The sequence below is a fragment of the Leopardus geoffroyi genome, chromosome A2, assembly GCF_018350155.1.
Source record: "Leopardus geoffroyi isolate Oge1 chromosome A2, O.geoffroyi_Oge1_pat1.0, whole genome shotgun sequence".
Lineage (NCBI taxonomy): Eukaryota > Metazoa > Chordata > Mammalia > Carnivora > Felidae > Leopardus > Leopardus geoffroyi.
The window spans coordinates 69040-85692 of record NC_059331.1 but is presented as its reverse complement, the minus strand read 5'-3'; the positions used below and the strand labels follow the sequence as shown (position 1 = coordinate 85692).

The 16653-nt window shown below is 56.6% G+C and overlaps 1 protein-coding gene and 1 pseudogene across 5 annotated transcripts; both read left to right on the top strand.

Moving 5' to 3' along the window:
• Nucleotides 1-2794: 2794 nt before the first annotated feature.
• LOC123607812 lies at nucleotides 2795-2927 on the top strand (annotated as a pseudogene).
• Nucleotides 2928-3831: 904 nt separating this feature from the next.
• Nucleotides 3832-16010, top strand: THEG (theg spermatid protein). 5 transcript variants are annotated; one of them, XM_045491090.1, is made up of 8 exons: nucleotides 3832-4188; nucleotides 5172-5294; nucleotides 5584-5655; nucleotides 6081-6142; nucleotides 7057-7126; nucleotides 8842-8959; nucleotides 12076-12235; nucleotides 15450-16010. In XM_045491090.1, exons 1-8 carry the CDS (start codon nucleotides 3890-3892, stop codon nucleotides 15686-15688), a joined length of 1143 nt encoding a protein of 380 aa, XP_045347046.1. In that variant the 5' UTR covers nucleotides 3832-3889; the 3' UTR covers nucleotides 15689-16010. The 5 variants fall into 5 exon arrangements, with proteins under 5 accessions (XP_045347046.1, XP_045347048.1, XP_045347049.1 ...); XM_045491092.1 differs by lacking the exon at nucleotides 5584-5655; XM_045491093.1 differs by lacking the exon at nucleotides 8842-8959.
• Nucleotides 16011-16653: the final 643 nt, after the last annotated feature.

Sequence of the window (16653 nt, the reverse complement as noted above, 5' to 3'; positions counted from 1 at the left end):
CTTGGACCGACTCTGGAGGGGAAGAAACAGTGGGAAAGGACATTATGGGACTGTCTCTGAAATTTGGGGAAGAAATCTTGATGAACTAAGGGGTTGTATCAATGCTACGTTCACCCTGATTTTGATAACCTGCTGTGGTTATGCAAGAGAACATCCTCGTTCTCAGAAATACGTGCCGAGTCTTCAAGTCTTGGTGGGGGCGGGGGGGGTGAAGGGGCGTGATGCTTGCAACTGTCCTCAAATGTGCAGGGAATGATAAAGCAATGTGTCGACATGTTAACAGTTGGTGAATCCGGGTGAAAAGTCCATGGCGGTTCTCAGTACACGCTTGCAACTTTTCTAGACAGTTCTTTTGAAACAATCACAGAACAAAACCAGAAACAAGGTGTGTAAACAAACAGCAGTACAAACAAAACAAGGTTCTTAAATTCCAGCTTTTTTGGGTCTCCCTCCCTGCCCCCAGACGTGGGCCTGCTCTCTTCTGGTTCAAAAGGATTAATAAAACTGAGCAAGTCAAACTTTGGTTAGCTGCAAGCTGAGATTTTCCTCTAGAGGTACCCAGAAGCATTGTAATTCAGCAAAAAGGGGAGTGGTTTATCACCACCATATTTGATGGGACTGAACTCTGGGCCTTTATCTCACTTACAGGCACCTTGAAGATACCAGGCTGTGTCCCTGCTTTAGGAAATATTCTGTGGAAGGTGGGAGCCACAGAAGGTTGCTGTGTGAGGGAAGAGCATAGCTGTGGCTGGTCTTCAGGGAGACTACTTTAGCCCGAGGAAGCTACCCGCTTCCTCTGTAGTCTTAGGGCATCCCCCATCACCACTGCATTTTGCAAGTGTGGTCCTAGCTGGGGGCACCACCGGAGGCAGCCGCCGTGTGTGCGAGTCCAGCGCAGACTTGGGCGGTGACTCTGTCTCCCTGAGCACGTTTCTTCCCGGAGGAAAGTGGGGGCGGGGAATAAGAGATGAGGAGTGGGGCGGGGCCTCGAGGCGGTGAGGGCGCCCGATCGGCCCGGCTCCCGGGGAGCCCGACATGCCCTTGAGAGGGGCGACCTCTGGTGGCCACGACGCGTCACTGCCGCGTCTCCCTGCGAAGGGCCGCCGCGCACCTGCGCCGCCCCCCCTCCCCGCGCCACCCCCCCCCTTCCCTCCCGCCACCACGGGGTCCAGGCAGGGTCCCGGGCTCTGGCCTGCATTGCGCCCCGCAGGCACGGCGGGGTGAGTAGCTGTGTCTTCTCTCTGCAGGCTTAGTTTGAAGTCACTTAAAACCAGATGGAGGGAGTTTAGGGAACAGTACTGGTCATGCCACCGCTCCTTCGTTTCTTTCCTCCCTCCTCGTCCCCCCGCCCTGGCCTGGGTTCGGAATCCGAGTAAGTAAGGGTCCTGTGTCCCTCCTGAGATGCCATCGCTACTAGTCCGGTGTGACCCTGTCTTACGCCTCACTTCTTGTTGGGCTGCCCGCTGGGGCGCTCGCTCCTGCCTCGCATAACGAGCACCCACGAGCTCGACTCAGAGCCCCAGAATAGGGAGGGAGGGACTCAGCCACCTGCCCCCCACGACCCCACCAGCACCGCCCTCAGGTCTCCTTGTGGGCACACAGGTGCCTGCAGGCCGCTCCTTCCGCTCCGCCCGCTTCTCGCGAGCCACGTCCGTGCTCTGCGGGTGGTGCTCGTGCTCACGCTGCCGGGCCCTCCTCCGCTTCCCCTGTGAGCCGGCTCCTGGGCCGCCCTCCGCTCCTCCCCATTGCGAGTGGTGCTGCCGGGCCCCCGCGGTCAGCTCTGCCAGCGTCCAGCTGGGTGTCGCCGGATGCACCTTTATGGCTTCATGCCAAATCGTTCTCCACAGCTGGGCCGCGACCCTGTGTGTGCGAGAGGTCATTCTCTCCGACGTCTTCCGGCCAGTCTTGGGTTTTGCCGGCCGGATGGATGTGAACTGTGACCTCGCCGGTTTTCCCGTCACTTCCCTGCTTATTTGTGACACCGCGTGCCATGTCTTCGTGTCTCCTGTGGAATGTCTCCTCCTGTCTGCCTCCTATTCTACCCTTGGTTTATGCTTTTTCTTACCGATTGCCTTTCGAACCCTGAAATCATTTCGAGTGGATTTTTGTGTGTGGGGTGCGGTGGGTGTGGTAGGAAGCATAGTAGCCTCAAAGATGCCGGGAACACAGTGCCCTGTGTAGCCAAAGGGACCGTACGATGTGGTTAAGGCTGCAGACCCTGCGCTGGGTTACCCAGGAGGGGCCTCATGTGATCACGTGCGTCCTTAGGAACTGAGGCCCTTTCTCGGCTGACTCCAGACACGTGAGGGGCAGGAGAGGGGCAGGCCTCGCTGCTGGCTGGAAATGGAAGGAGGGCCCGGGGCCAGCGCTGCGGTGCCCCTTGGGAGCCGGGACTGCCCTCGGCTGACAGCCATGGGAAGTGGGGACCCCAGGCCTACCGCCACAAGGGGCAGGGAACGGACCCTCCCTGGCAGGCTGCAGCCTGTTCTCCATTCGAAACATCCGCATATCCAGAGATGACCACCCTGCCTTCAGCCCTTTGGCTGTGAACTTTCTTGCTTTTCCGCATATTTGGGCAGCAGAAGTGGACTGTCCAGCCCTTCCCTCACGGCCGGTGGAGCTCTGGCCTCTTCAGCGCCCTCTCCTTGACCTCGTGTGTGCGCCTGGATCTGGAGACCCTGCTCCCCCCGTGAGCTCGAAGGGATGCCTGGCCTTCCCAGTATGGACTTGAATTCACGCGAAGCAGGTTTAATGAGCTGTCTCTAGAAGGAAAGTGGACTTAACAAGGATTTTTATCGCTTCTCAGCCTTTTGGCTAAGATCAATTGTAGCATCTGTTCTTATCAGTTTAACATGTGACATGTCCTCTATCGGAGGACAGCATATTAAATGGAGTTTTGGAGCCGGAGATAAAGAATAGGAACTTGAGATATAGAAGATATCTATAGGAGATATCCAATAGGAGTGTGTCCACTCCGCACATCGACCTGGGACTGCAGAACCTCGGGCGGATGGGGGGGGGGCAGCCGGCAGCGTGGGAGGTCTCGTGCAGGGGCATAGCATTCCTGGTGTGAGCGCCTAGGGACTACCCTCCACGTGGGACCGCACGTGTCTCCCGTCCTGGGCCCACAGGCCTGTGTGCCTGCACCGTCAGGATCAGCCACACCACACTCCATCCACCACAGGAAAGCCCCCCCTGCCACGCCCTCGTACCTCTGTCTTTTCTGTGTCATATGCCTGCCCCCCCCAAAAAGAGAGAAATAAATGTTATTACTTAAACAATTTTTTAAATGTTTATTTATTTTTGAGAGAGAGAGAGAGAGAGAGAGAGAGAGAGCATGAGCAGGGGAGGGGCAGAGAGAGAGGGAGACACAGAATCCGAAGCAGGCTCCAGGCTCTGAGCTGTCTGCACAGAGCCCGAACCAGGGTTCGAACCCACAAACTGCAAGATCATGACCTAAGCTAAATAAAGCCAGCCGCTCAACCGACTGAGGCACCCAGGCACCCCCTATGTGTCCTTTCAAGAGAGAGGAAACCATTCCTCGAAGCCCCCTGCAGATTCCCCCTTGGGTCTCATCCCTAAGCCCTTCCCACCAGCACTGGCCCCTTGAACGGAGCACACCTGGGGCCTCTTACTAAGAAGAAATGTGGGATGGGGTCAGGTCCTACTCCTGGTTCAGCCAGGAAAAGACAGAGAGAGGGGCTAAGCAGCCCCCTGGCAGGACCTGGTGGGAGAGCCCCCATGGGGAGGGGCAGACCTGTGGGGAATGGAATGTGGACCCCGAGAATGCGAATGCGGGCGGGCCATTCTCCTGTTGCCCGGTGACCGCGACCACAGACACACTTGGGTGTTGGGGAGCAAGGCTGCAGGACTGGGGAGGACCCAGTACATGGGGGATCGCCGGCGAAGTCTGTCCCACAGCTACCACAGCTCGGAGGCCGAAGGCGGGCCCGACCGGGGACAGGACGACGATGCCCTCGGCGTGCAGGGCACAGGGTTCAGGAGTCCAGAGACCAAGGACACCACGTGCCTGGATGACGAGGAGCTGAGTTTTGAAGACCGAGAAGCGGAGACCCTCCCAGAGGAGGTGACTGGGGGAGAACCGCCTGGCCCCCGGGCCCCCGAGGAGGCCCTCGAGCCGCTGGAGAGGGTTCTGGAGAAAGACGCGGAGGGCATACCTGAGATGAGGTGGGCACCACGGAGTGGGGCTTGTGGCAGGGGCAGGGGCAGTGGGGGGAGGGCAGCAGCCCCAGCGAGGCCCCAGGTGCGCCCGCTGTGGGCGGGAGGACTGGGAGACAGCCGCTCACTGGCCTCTGAGGCAGGAGCCAGCGAACACAGCCCTGTCCAGGCGGAGGGTGGGTTGGGGTTGGAGACCTTCCCCGAGTTGAGGAGTCAGGGGTGGAGACTCCGTCAGGGAGGAAAGCAAGTGGGAGGGTCTCCCGGCGCAGCTCAGAAGCTGAAACCATTCCAAGTCCCCGCCAGGTCGGGTACGGTGGTAACTGGTGGCCTGCGAACCTGCGGGGGCCGGTTTCTGGCAAGTTGTGTGTCCTGGAAAGAAGCGGGTGCTCCCTCGCACGTGCTCCCTCGCACGTGTGCGGGGCTCTGCGCTGTGGGCCTCCCGCCTGCCCTCCACCCGCCCTGGCCAGCCTCGGCCGGTTCCAGCGGGAGCGCCCGTGGGCCAGCACCGGTGGACTCCATGTGCGCTCTCCGTGGCCCCCCTGGCCCCCTGCACAGCCCCCACGCCCCCCATGGAGCTTGTGTGATAAACACACACCCAGACCTGTGGTGTGGCAGGCGGTGGCCCGGGACACCTGCCGTGGGAAAAACGGCGCAGGCCGGTGGGAGGGGCCTCGGTGGGGCTTCCGGCCAGGGGCGGCACCCAGCGAGGGGACAGGCGGGCGTCTGAGCCCCCAACGTCCTATGCCTCCTGCTCCCTGGGTTTCCAGGGGTCTGGCACACAGTAGGCACTTAATGCATGCTCAAGAGATTTAGGGAGCCGGGAGCAGGTCTCCTGCCGTTTCACAGAGGCGGTGACCTGGCCGGGGTTGCACACCTGGCTGGGGGAGCTAGGACTTCACCCAGGTGTCTGCCATGCCAGACCCGCCCCCAGACAGGCCAGGAGCCTCACTGGGCACAGCCCCCGACCCGCTCACCACGCCCCTCTCCCCAAGCCGGCTGTCCATCACCCAGAGGCTCCCCAGTGCTGCCTCGGCCAGAGGGATGAGGAGGAGGAGGAGGAAGCGGGTCTTTGAGCTGGCAAAGCCCAAGACCAACTGGCAAGTCCTAAAAGACAGGTGAGGCCTGTGGGAAGCCTCACTGGAGGCAGGGGTGGGGGTCCATGAGGAGGAGGGCAGCTCCTGGCGGTTCCCCCCCCTCCGCCCCCGTGTTCACCCCCTGGGCTGCCCGTCCCCACTGCTCTCTGTCGCTCACATGATGACCTGGGGGCAGGTGCAGAGGGAGGTGAGAAGTCAGGGTTCCAGAGGCGGGACTGGGGTGGCCTCTGGGAACCGCCTGAGGACAGTGAGGCCTTTGGGCGAATGGAGCCGCAGAGCAAAGGCAGGGGCTTGGGCCGTCTCATCACAGGATGGGGTGCTGCTGTAAGGGCTATGCCTGGGTGTCCCCGTGCAAGAGGAACTTGCAGTTCTGTGTCTACTGGTGAGTCTCAGGGAGCCTCTCCATCTCCTGCCACGGGGGGATCTGCCCTCCTCTCCAGGGGCAAGAACTGGGGGAAAGGGCCCTCCGATGGGGGGCTTCCTCACCCCAAGGGCCGTTCCCAACCACCCTGGTGCTCTGGACGCCAGCCCACCCAGCTGAGGAATGGGTCTGCTGCCGTGATAGGGCCGCTGGGCTCCGCCCTTAGCTGCGCCTTTTTCTTTTCCCACCTCCCCTTTCTCTGAACACCAGCCCTGCTCAAAATAAACCACACTTCCCACGAGCCTCTCTGACCTGCCCCTTTCCACATCCTCTCAACTTGTCCTCCTCCAACTTCCTTCCTCCTCCAACCACCCTGCCTGTGCCCCATTGTCTGTGTCCTGTGCCCCGGCTTCCTTCGCTCTGAGCCACGTCTCGGTGTATTCCAGGCCTTCTGTGTACTGGACAGAGAGGTTTCTTGAAGACACCACCCTCACTGTCACGGTGCCAGGTAGGCTGAGCCCACCCACCACCCCCACTTCTCCATCAGGGGTCACCTAGCTCAGGGGTTGGCCAGAGGTAGCCCTTGTCCCAGCTCTGGTGCTTGGCCACCCTGTCTCACATGCTGCCCCTGGTCTCCTGGGTCACCCCCATTCCACTCCAACCCATGCCTCGTTCCAACTGAGGAGATCTTGGGGCTTCCCTGGCCCTAACCTCAGGACAGAACTCCCTGCTGCTCCGCCCTCGTCGGCCATCCCCCTTCCCCCAGGTGTGTCATCTCTGGCCTCAGTCCCCTGAGGAGCCAGAGCCTCAGGAGGCTGGTCCTGGGGTGAGGGGGTGTGGGGCAGACTCTCTAGGGGGAGTCCAAATTTGCACTACAGCCAAAATGGGGATTAATACTAAATTTATTAAAAGACTCTTTGCCTTCCCTTCTGCAATGGTCTCTATAGTTTTTGAGAGAAATGGATTCCTTCAAATAAAATATTTCAAGAAATCTCTTCCTGGAGAGAAGTAATAAGGCAAGTTCTCTCTTGGGGGTTTAGAATCTTTCTCGCAGTGAACACGAAGCCCCTGTAAACTCTACGCTTGTACTAACTGCAGACCAAAATCCACTTTCCCAGCCAGTGGGTTCTTGGAGCCACACTGAGTTCTGTTGAGGAACTGATGATGGGTCTGAGCTCCCATGCCAGCCCTGTGGCTCCCGTCCTGTGTGTCCTGAGTAAGGGGCTTCAGGCCCCTGAGACCATTGTCCCCAGGATGGGGGCAGCAAAAGTCACTCCTCTGCAAGGTAACTGGTGCTCAGCTCTCTAGGCGCTCAGTGCTGTACATTGTGCCATTTGCCGTAGCCAGTGAGACGCTGGATTCAGCAAAAACCTGAGGGTGGACAGGTTTTTAAGTTGGGGCTGTTTCTCCTATTTTGCATAGCGGTGACGCGCCGAGTGGAGGAGCTAGCTCGACCTAAACGGTTCTACTCGGAGTATTTCAACAACAACAGGTAAGGGAAGGAAGGCAGAGTGGGGCAGAAAACCTCCCCTTTTCCTCGACAAGCTGTAGTATGGGGAGAGTCCAGGTCCTAGGAGTAGATGACCTGACTTCAAGCAGGGCTGGGCTACCCCCAGCTGGAGGCCCATGGGCAGGTTCTCGACCCCTGAGGCACAGCTACGCACCTGTGGGATGGGTGGAGGTGGGGAGCATCCACCGAAGGTACTTAGTACAGTGTCAGACCTGGCAAGTGCTCGATTAATGTTACTTATCACCATTATGGATTTTTTTGGCCCCCAAAAGCTAGGAATCCTAAGACATTATTTTATGTCCAACTTTTAACACAATTCCTTCTTATCACTCAGAACTTTAATTTTGTTAAAAGTGATCTTTAGAGTTTTTTAGATATAGATTTTTAATTACCTACTTTTATGCACACAAAAGGGAAAATAATAATGGAAATAAATTAGCTGAAATGCGTCTGAATGTTTTGAATCACTTTTTGACTCAGATGTTGACAAGTTCCACACACTGTATTTTTTTAACATTTATTTATTTATTTATTTATTTATTTATTTATTTATTTATTTAAATTTTAACGTTTATTTATTTTTGAGACAGAGACAGAGCATGAACGGGGGAGGGTCAGAGAGAGGGAGACACAGAATCTGAAACAGGCTCCAGGCTCTGAGCTGTCAGCACAGAGCCCGACGCGGGGCCCGAACTCACGGACCGCGAGATCGTGACCTGAGCCGAAGTCGGCCGCCCAACCGACTGAGCCACCCAGGCGCCCCAACATTTATTTATTTTTGAGAGAGAGAGAGAGAGAGAGAGAGTGAGTGGGGGAGGAGCAGGGAGAGGAAGACACAGAATCTGAAGCAGGCTCCAGGCTCTGAGCTGTCGGCACAGAACCCGACGTGGGGCTCAAACTCATGAACCATGAGATCATGACCTGAGCCGGAGCTGGACGCTTAACCGACTGAGCCACCCAGGCGTCCCCCACACACTATCTTTATGCCTGTCTTTGTGACAGTAACTTTTCACTTTAATGCTGACTCACCGTGTAATCTGAAGATAATGTCAAGTGCGATTAGGCTTGATATCTGCACGTGGAGGGATGCATGTAACTCGGAGGAGGCCATTTCTGTGCCAACAACTATGCAGAGCACAGGCGGGCAGGGGCACCCGTGGAGCTTCTGACGTGTGGCTGACAGCATTTATCAGCTGCATTCCAACCTCAGAGATGAGAAAAGATGAAACATAGCTTTATTTCGGGGACACAGGCAGAGCTGACGTCTGAGTTAAGGAGATGCGAGCCCCTCAAGCTCAGTACAAGTGCACTTTCCCCAGCTTCCTGTGGCAGGAACAGGACACGCCCTTTTACCCCTTCTCTCCTGACCCCAGCCCCGATGACAGGTGTGTGGGCAAGAGGCCCCGGGAGACGCTGTCACCACAGACGGGGACATGGGAGTGCTGAATGGGGAGGCGGCCATTGCACACAGAGCTGGGGCGACCTCGGGAGAGGGTAGCTCTATCCTTGAGAACACTTAGGGGCCTTCCTTTGGGGATTGTTTGATGAATCCCCTCCTGGAGGTGTTTCCAAAACCCTCTGCGGCCCCCGGGGGCTGTCCCTTATTCCCCAAGTCAGAGATGGGCTGAGAAGAGGTGACAGAAGCACACGAACATGCCCCTGGTCGGGCTGCTGTCTCAAACGTGGACGTCCCTTAGGAGCACCTCCGTCTGGCCCGTTCCTCGCCCTACTCTGGAATACCAAGCTTCTAGTCGCCTGAGGGAACTGGCCACCCCGAGGGTCCGGAATAACATCTGGAGCATAAACATGTCTGAGGTAGGTGCCTTGCTATCCTCTGGGGCGCCCCCCTCAACCCGGGGGGCCGGAGGTCCGCGGCAGAAGGGACACACAGACTCCAGAGCGGCCTGCGTGTCACCGCGCAGGCGAACACGCAGGATTCACAGGTGTCTGCTCAGGACAGAGCTCCGTTTCGCTTGAAGCCTGCGCGGGGACACCTTCCCTGCCCACGTGGGCTCAAGGTGGGGCCCAGGCCTTCGGCTCACACGCGGGCATCTCAGAGGGCCTGGAACCGTTCAGTCCGTTCCGAACCAAACACTAGTCTGCTGCCGCTCAGGCCGGACACGCGACCCCCACTCCCCCGCCTCCCCTTCTCCCCGGTGCCGGTGCCGGGAACGAGCCGCAGACTCGTGGCCGCCCTCGCGGCTCAGCTAACGTCTCCGAGATCCCCGCGCCTGCTAGCAGTTCGTGCCTTCTTAGTTGCCGAGTCCTGTTTCGTCCCACGGATGGCCCCAACTTTATTCCCTCGCCCACTGAAGAGGTCTGAGCCGTCTCCCGGTTGGGGCTGGCACCAATAAAGCTGCCTTGGAGCTGGTATCTCACCGTGGTTTTAACGTGCGTCAAAGAACGTGTTGGTGGATGTTTTCACGTGGTTATTTTCTGGACAGCCCCCCGCCCTTCAAAAATATTTAAAAGTAAATCTAGACGTCATAGCATTGTAAGCACTCCAGGATGTACTTCTAACTGACAACCGTAATAACAATGATCACACTTAAAAGTTTAACAATAATACTTTGATATCAGAATACTCGGTCTGTGTTCACTTTTTCAGTGGTCCCCAAAAGGGCCTTTTGTGGTCAATTCGGTTGAACCAGGATCCGAAGGAGGGCACTGTCCTCTCGACCGGTCCCACCCACCTCTTACCCAGGGACGCACCTGCTGTTTTCTGGGCTCCTGCCCTGACACCTCCTCCTGTGCACCTGACCCTGGCACGGTCCGGTCCCCGGGAGAGTCCACTTCCCCGGGCCGAGGAGTGAAGGCTCAACAAGGCTTGGTGCTCCCTGACCTCCCTCCCTCGTGCTCCTGCCTTGCCGGGCTCCATTGCAGGGTCCCTCAACAACCCTCTGGGCCTGTACCCACTCGGGTCCCGCTACTTGGAACACCTCTGCCGTCTACGCGTGGCCCCTGTGTACTCCATGAACTCAGCGAACTCTCCTCCGCCAACCCTCCCGTTTCCGACCAGTCTGGTGGGAACCCCACCTTCAGCCTGCTTCCCAGCCCCTAGCATAGTCTCTGGATGGACCCTTGATCCCTCCACCAGACCGTGAGCAGCCTGAGGACAGAGACTGCACCTTTCTTGCTTATTGTGGCAGCATTCCTGAGCCTGTCTTACCCTGTGTGGGGCACAGAGTGGTAATCAGTGTTCGCTGAAGGCATGGGTAGGTGAAAGTTTACCTGCCTGCCCACCTCTCCAGGCAGGACTGCCATTGGGCCCGTGTCTACCTCAGCAGTCAGGCCTGGGCTATGTCAGTTGTGGGGGAAGAAAGGAGGCAGGGAGAGGCGGGGAGTGGGGAGGAGGGAGGCAATAGAGGGTTGAATGGGACATAACATTGTAAACACCAAGATGTCTTTGATAGGAGTAGCATCTGTGATTTTCAAGGAAGACAATTTTCAGAGGAAAGGGACTCAAATTTCAGACCGACCCCTGGAGGTCATTTCAGCCAACCCCTGCTTCCAAGCAGGTTCCTGCTAAAACTGTACTGTGCAGAGAGCTTTCGTATGACACGAGACATTAAAACACAGCGTTACCGATCACAAGCATTCCTGGACCTACTCCAACTCTTCGACAGGTTTATTTCAGACCCACGCCTCCTCTATAAGGAGTAAAACATGCCAACAACTACCCTTGCTTCCCCCTCCCTCTCCAGAGGTGGCAGGAGTGGCCAGCTCATCTTCCCCTTTTGTCACAGCCAGACACATTCAGAATGTTATTTTGCCCACCCTTTGATTCATTTGCGGGCAGACTGTTTGCACGTGTGCAGGAGCCAGCTGGTGGGCTAGTGGTAAGGGGGGGGGGGCGGAGCAGGACATGTACTAAAGAGAGCGCAGCCTGGGAAGAGCGTGTCTTGTATGCACTTTTTTGGGGGTGGGGGCAGACAACGATTAGCCTTGAGATGACAGAGCTCAGTCTAGGCACTGCGTTTGTGTAGGCTGATGCACAGTAGGCAAGCCGACAATCGTGATTGTGTCTGGATTCTCTGGAAAACACTAAGAAGTTGTCTGTGGAGGAAGTGGGTCAAGCTTCTCAGTGAAATGTCTGCCAGGGTTTCCCCCTCCATCATCCCCACTCTTTCCAGCTCTGCCTCATATCCATAATTTTAAACTTTATTATTATAGACCCATAAACTATAATCGTAGCCATATACATACACAGCATCTTAACTTTCTTGCTTTCCTCTCAATATTTGTTTTCTAGAACACTGCATGTGATTCATATAGAAACACTACTTAACATGCTGGATTGCACCCTACCATACGAGTATAGAATAATCGATTTATCCCAGTCCCCTACTGGTAGACAGCCTGGCTGCTTCCAACTGTTTGCCATGATATTCAAGCTACGGCGAATACCACTCATTCCCTTGTGCTTCGGTGTAGGGCTTCTCTATATGGTGGTCTTCAACAGTGCACATGTTGAACCTGAGAAGGACAAATGCTCTCCAAAGTGTTTGTACTAATTTACTGTCCTACCAGCCATGCATGAGGATTTCTCTCCTCCCATATTCTTGCCAGGGCATGATAATTTTTCAGACTTTTTAATTTTTTCTGAGTCTGCTTGCATAAAGTAATATTTTGTGGTTTTAATTTATATTTCCCTGGTCAAGGAGATGATTATTCACCATTTAGGTTTACTCTCCTACATGATTAGCCCAGTCATATAAATCATGAAAACCCATAGTGATTTTTGGGTTATTGATTTAGAGGAACTCTTTATATATGATAGCTACTAATCCTTTGCTGAACTTCCCAATCTTTTTTTTTCCTTCTTTCTTTTTTTTCTTTTTTTTTTTTTAGAACACTAAAGGGGTCTTTCTGATCCAGGGGCCTATGAGGAATCATGGGCTGTTTGACTCTTCCCTTGTAATTGTTTCCAGGTGTCCCAAGTATCCAAGGCAGCCCAGATGGCCATCCCCAGCACAAGGATCCTACGGCTGGCAAAGCCCAGGGCCCCAGCCACCCTGTTGGAAGAGTGGGACCCCATGCCAAAACCCAAGCCGCACGTGTCAGACTACAATCGCCTCCTTCACTTGGCCAGTAAGTAGTTCCGCTGGGCCTTGCCTCCTTGTCAGGCTCTTGTGTCCTTCCCCACTGGCCACAGGCCATGGGGTGGGGGTGGGGGGGGGGTCAGTCAGTAGACCTGGGCTACAGGCCCGCTTCTTCTAGATTTGCCCTTCCCCCTTTGCTTCATCTTCTTCCCAGACTGCACACCAGTTGTCCAGACACCTGTAGACCATTCACAGTGTGGCCCATACAGGCTCCCCTGGGGGCTGGCAGAGGGGACCACTCCCCAGGAGCAGAACTGAGAGGGCTTGTGGTCGGACTGGGTCTCCTGGCAAGGGCAAGTGGGTGCAGGAGAGCAAGGTGGGGTGCAAGGCCAGACGCCAACCCAAGAGGCAGGCTGAGGTCCCAGGGAAGCTTTAAGGTGGCACCTACCTGATCCTTCCCCTTTCCTCTAAAACACATGAGGTACCCGGCCCCCCAACCACACAGGAGCGGTAGAGAACTGGACCCCACACCAAAGATAATCCAGTTTGGTGTGTTTCTGGGTGTGCACACACAGATCCGCAAAGTTGTGTGGCCACATGTATGTGCTTGCCTGCGTGCACCCTTCCAGATGCTCTCCCTGCCCGGCGTTTCTATGACACCGTCCACGTCCAAGGCAAGGAGGACTCCTGTGGGCTCTGCCTTCTGAGCTATGGAGGCCCCTAGCTGCCTCCACCCCCACAACCCTTGTGGGCCCACCGTGCGTCCCTGGACCAGACCAGGACTGCCCTGATCCTGGGTGCCAACCCTGCCTGTTTCAGATTCTGTCCTTCTCTGCTCATGACCCACTCAGGGGACCTGCCTCTCTTGGTGTGGCCCACGGGACCTTGCGTGCGATCTGTGCCCTGGCTTCCTCCACCTGACTCCATTCTGCTTGTGCCTCCCCAGTGGCCCTTCCTACAGCCTGGCAGGCGCTCCCCAGATGCCCCTCTGCCTCCCACAGGGCTTGGCTCCTCTCTGCCCCCTTGGTGAGGGCCCTCACTGCCCTGTCTCAGTCCACAAGCCAGCCCACCACTGGGGACCACTTGTTCAGCACCCGTCACCTTCTAACAGACCTTCCAGTATATTTCTGCATCTGTTATGTGCCAGGCCAACAGTGTCAGAGGCACTTAGTCACCAGAGAGCCCGATTGGCCACTTTGGTTCACTCTGTTCTATCATTTTCCTGGTTTTCTAGTTCCCCCTTTTTTTTTTTGTTTTTGTTATTGATTTAGAGCAGCTCTTTATATAAGATAATCACCAACCCTTTGTTGAGCACATGGCAACATAACCTTTTCCTGGTCTCTCTTCTTTTAACTGTGCTTATGGGATCTTTTGTTTGCCCATCCATTTATCCATTCTCTTAATATTCATGAAAAGACCAGTTAAGTGAATGTACACGTGAGAACACGTACCACTGTGTTAGGCCACATTGTCTTTCTGTCCCTGGCACACACCCGCATCTGGGATATAAACATACATGTGTGTGTTGTGTGTTTGCAAGGAGGGTATAAGGCTGTGTTTTTCACACTGCAGACTCGCGTCCACTAATGGCTGTGACCAGCACTTGAAGGGGAGAGACAGTGCACGTGAAGCCAGACAGGTGTGGGCACAGTCCATGGCTGCTTTGCTTCTCCGTGTGTCCATTGTGTATCGTATGGAAACACACTCTGTCACCACTGTTAAGTTGTCCCGGGCAGAGTCGGAAAGTCTCGATGTCACGATGGTGGTCGTGCTCCTAGATTCTCAGAGGAGTTCAAAGAAGCCTGGGTCTGGGCACAGTCCTCTTAGCCCCGAGGGGCGCTGAGGCCCTTCTGCTCAGCCCCTTCCCTTTGGACAGGTCGCTTCTTGGGTCACCTGCCCGGCACATCTATGTCCAACCCTGGTGACCTTGCCCCGCCGGGCCCCCCGTGGACTTGTGCCTGCCTGGCGGGAGGGACCCCACTGAGCTGGGGTTGCTCCGCCGAGCGGGCGGACGGCCCGTTTCCATTCGCACGGAGGCTCTGGGCAAGCGGGTGTGGAAAGGAGGCAACCCCAGGGTCCTGAAGCTCGCACAGACCAAAGGCTAAGACAGTGACCACCGGTGACCACTTCTCTTCCAGTCCCCAGACAGCCCACGTGCTGCAGGAAGGGGTGGTGGGGAGGAGGTGAGGAGGGGCAGACCAGCAGGAGGGGTTTCTGCGGCCGCCGGGGGTGAGAAGGAGGAGCCTGGCTGAGCCACAGGCCTCTGCGCGTTGAGAGCCGTGAGTCCTCAACCGCAGCCGCTGGCCGTGTGTGGCTACTTCGATGAAATCGAAATCAACCTATCGGTTGATCTAAATTAGTTGATTGATTTCATTAAAATCGAATCAACTAAAGCTGCAGCCCAAATCAGGCATTCTGTACTCACACGTGGCTGGTGGGAGCCACGTTGCCCAGTGCAGAAAGCTGCGTTTCTTGAGAGGGCCCGGCCGGAGCCCAGAGGATCAGGGCAGTCTCAGCCAGGAGGCTGGTGCCGAGTCCCCAGGGGGCCCTGTCCTGGGGAGCTGCCCTCCATCCCCCCACCAGGCGTGCAGCACCAGCCAGGGAGAGGAGATGCCTCTCACACCCGTCTGCTTCAGAGGCTGAGGCATCAGAGCTGGGAGAGGAGGAGGTGAAGGGGCCGGCCAGGCACCCCCCTCGCCCTCGGCCGCTAGCCTCCCTCCTTTGGCTGGCCCCTCTGTGTGCCCCTGTCTGGGACCTGTGGCCACTTGAAATATTTTTTCTCTTTTCAATTCACCCTTTTGAAGCGTGCAATTCAACATACCTCAGTAAAAAATAAAATAAAGCATACATTTGAAAAGTTTTTAGTACATTCACAGGGTTGTGCATCAATTACCACAATCAATTTTAGAATTTTCATCTCCCTAAAGAGAAACCCCGTCCCTATGAGAGGTTACACCCCCTCCCCAGCCCCCGGCCCCCACGAGCCCCCTTCCCGTCGGTGGATGAGCCTGTTCTGGATGTTTCACACATGTGGACTCACACCCCGTGTGGCCTCACGTGTCTGGTTCCCTCCCTGAGTGTCGTGTGTCCAGGATCTGTCCGCAGGGCGGCGGGGGTGGGCGCCTCGCTCCGCTCTGGCTGAGTGGTGGTCCAGCAGGCGGATGGGCCATGTCGTGTGTATCCGTTTTGAACTTGGGAGCTCTGACCTCCACATGTCTGAAGTCTCAGTGCCTGACTCGGTCCCTCTCTCCTGCCCTCTCCAGTGCCCAAGGCCCAGTCGGACCAGTGTGTTCCTGACCGAGATCCACGCTGGGAGGTGCTGGACGTCACCAAGAAGGCAGTGGCCAGTCCCCGGATCATCTCCCTGGCCAAGCCCAAAGTGCGCAAAGACCTCAACGAGGGCTATGACCCCTACCACATTTCCCCCGCGTCTCTGGTGGCTCAGGCATCCCCTCGCTTGTACGAGCTGGCCACCCCCAAGAGCATCACCAAAAGAGTGTGAGTGACCCAGGCCTGGCCTCTGAGATCCCATTCCCAGTAAACACCCAACTGCACCCTAACCTTGTGTGTCGTCGGCTCTGAGTGTTTTGGCCCGAAGGCGGGAAGGCAGGCTGGTGGCCAAATCGAGGACAAGGAGGCAAATGATAGTGTTCGTGCTTACATTCAGCCTGGGATTTGTACGGCCCTGTTATCTTCCAGATCGCGCTCTCCTGCCCTCTGCGCTTCTCAGGTGCCCACTTCCCTCCCTCGGCCCCTCTGAGTCTCCTGGGTGTCCCCATGCACCTCAAACTCAGTGACCCTATAATAAAACCAGCTGATGCCTATTGCACGACTTACTGATCTTTCCAGTGGCCCAGTGAAGGGGGGCTGTACTTGTGCGCATTTTGCGGAAGTGGACACTGAGGCTCTCGGAAGTTGGGGGAGACTCACAGCCCCTATCCGAGCCTCCAGGGTGGGGGCGCTGCTCTAACAATTCACCACACACACTGGTTCTGACGGCTCTGGCCTCAGAAGTCCTAACACCCAGGCGTGGGCAGGGCCGGTTCCCCCGGGGCCCCAGGGAGCCCTGTGTCCCTCTTTTCCGGCTGCCAGAGGCGCCACATCCTGGGCCCGCCGCCCCTCCTCATCCTCACGGCCAGCAGCATGGGGTCTGCCCGGCTCTCTGCCTCCCTCTTGTGAGGACCTCGTGAGGATGCTGGGCCCCCTGGGAACCCAGGGTCACTCTTGCCTCAGGGGTCTTGGCAAGGTCCCCCTTTGAGGTGACAAATCCCAGGTCCCGGGACAGTGACATTGGCATCTTTGAGAGCTGTTATTCAGCTGGCCACAGACGGAGAGATATCTTTTCTCTTTCTGAAACTCTAAACAAAGGCTCATATTTTGCTGATTCTGGTCAGGCTACTGCTGGGCTATTTGCTGGGTCCTGACAGTGTGCTGTGATGACCCCCTTAGGCCAGCCCTCCACAAGGG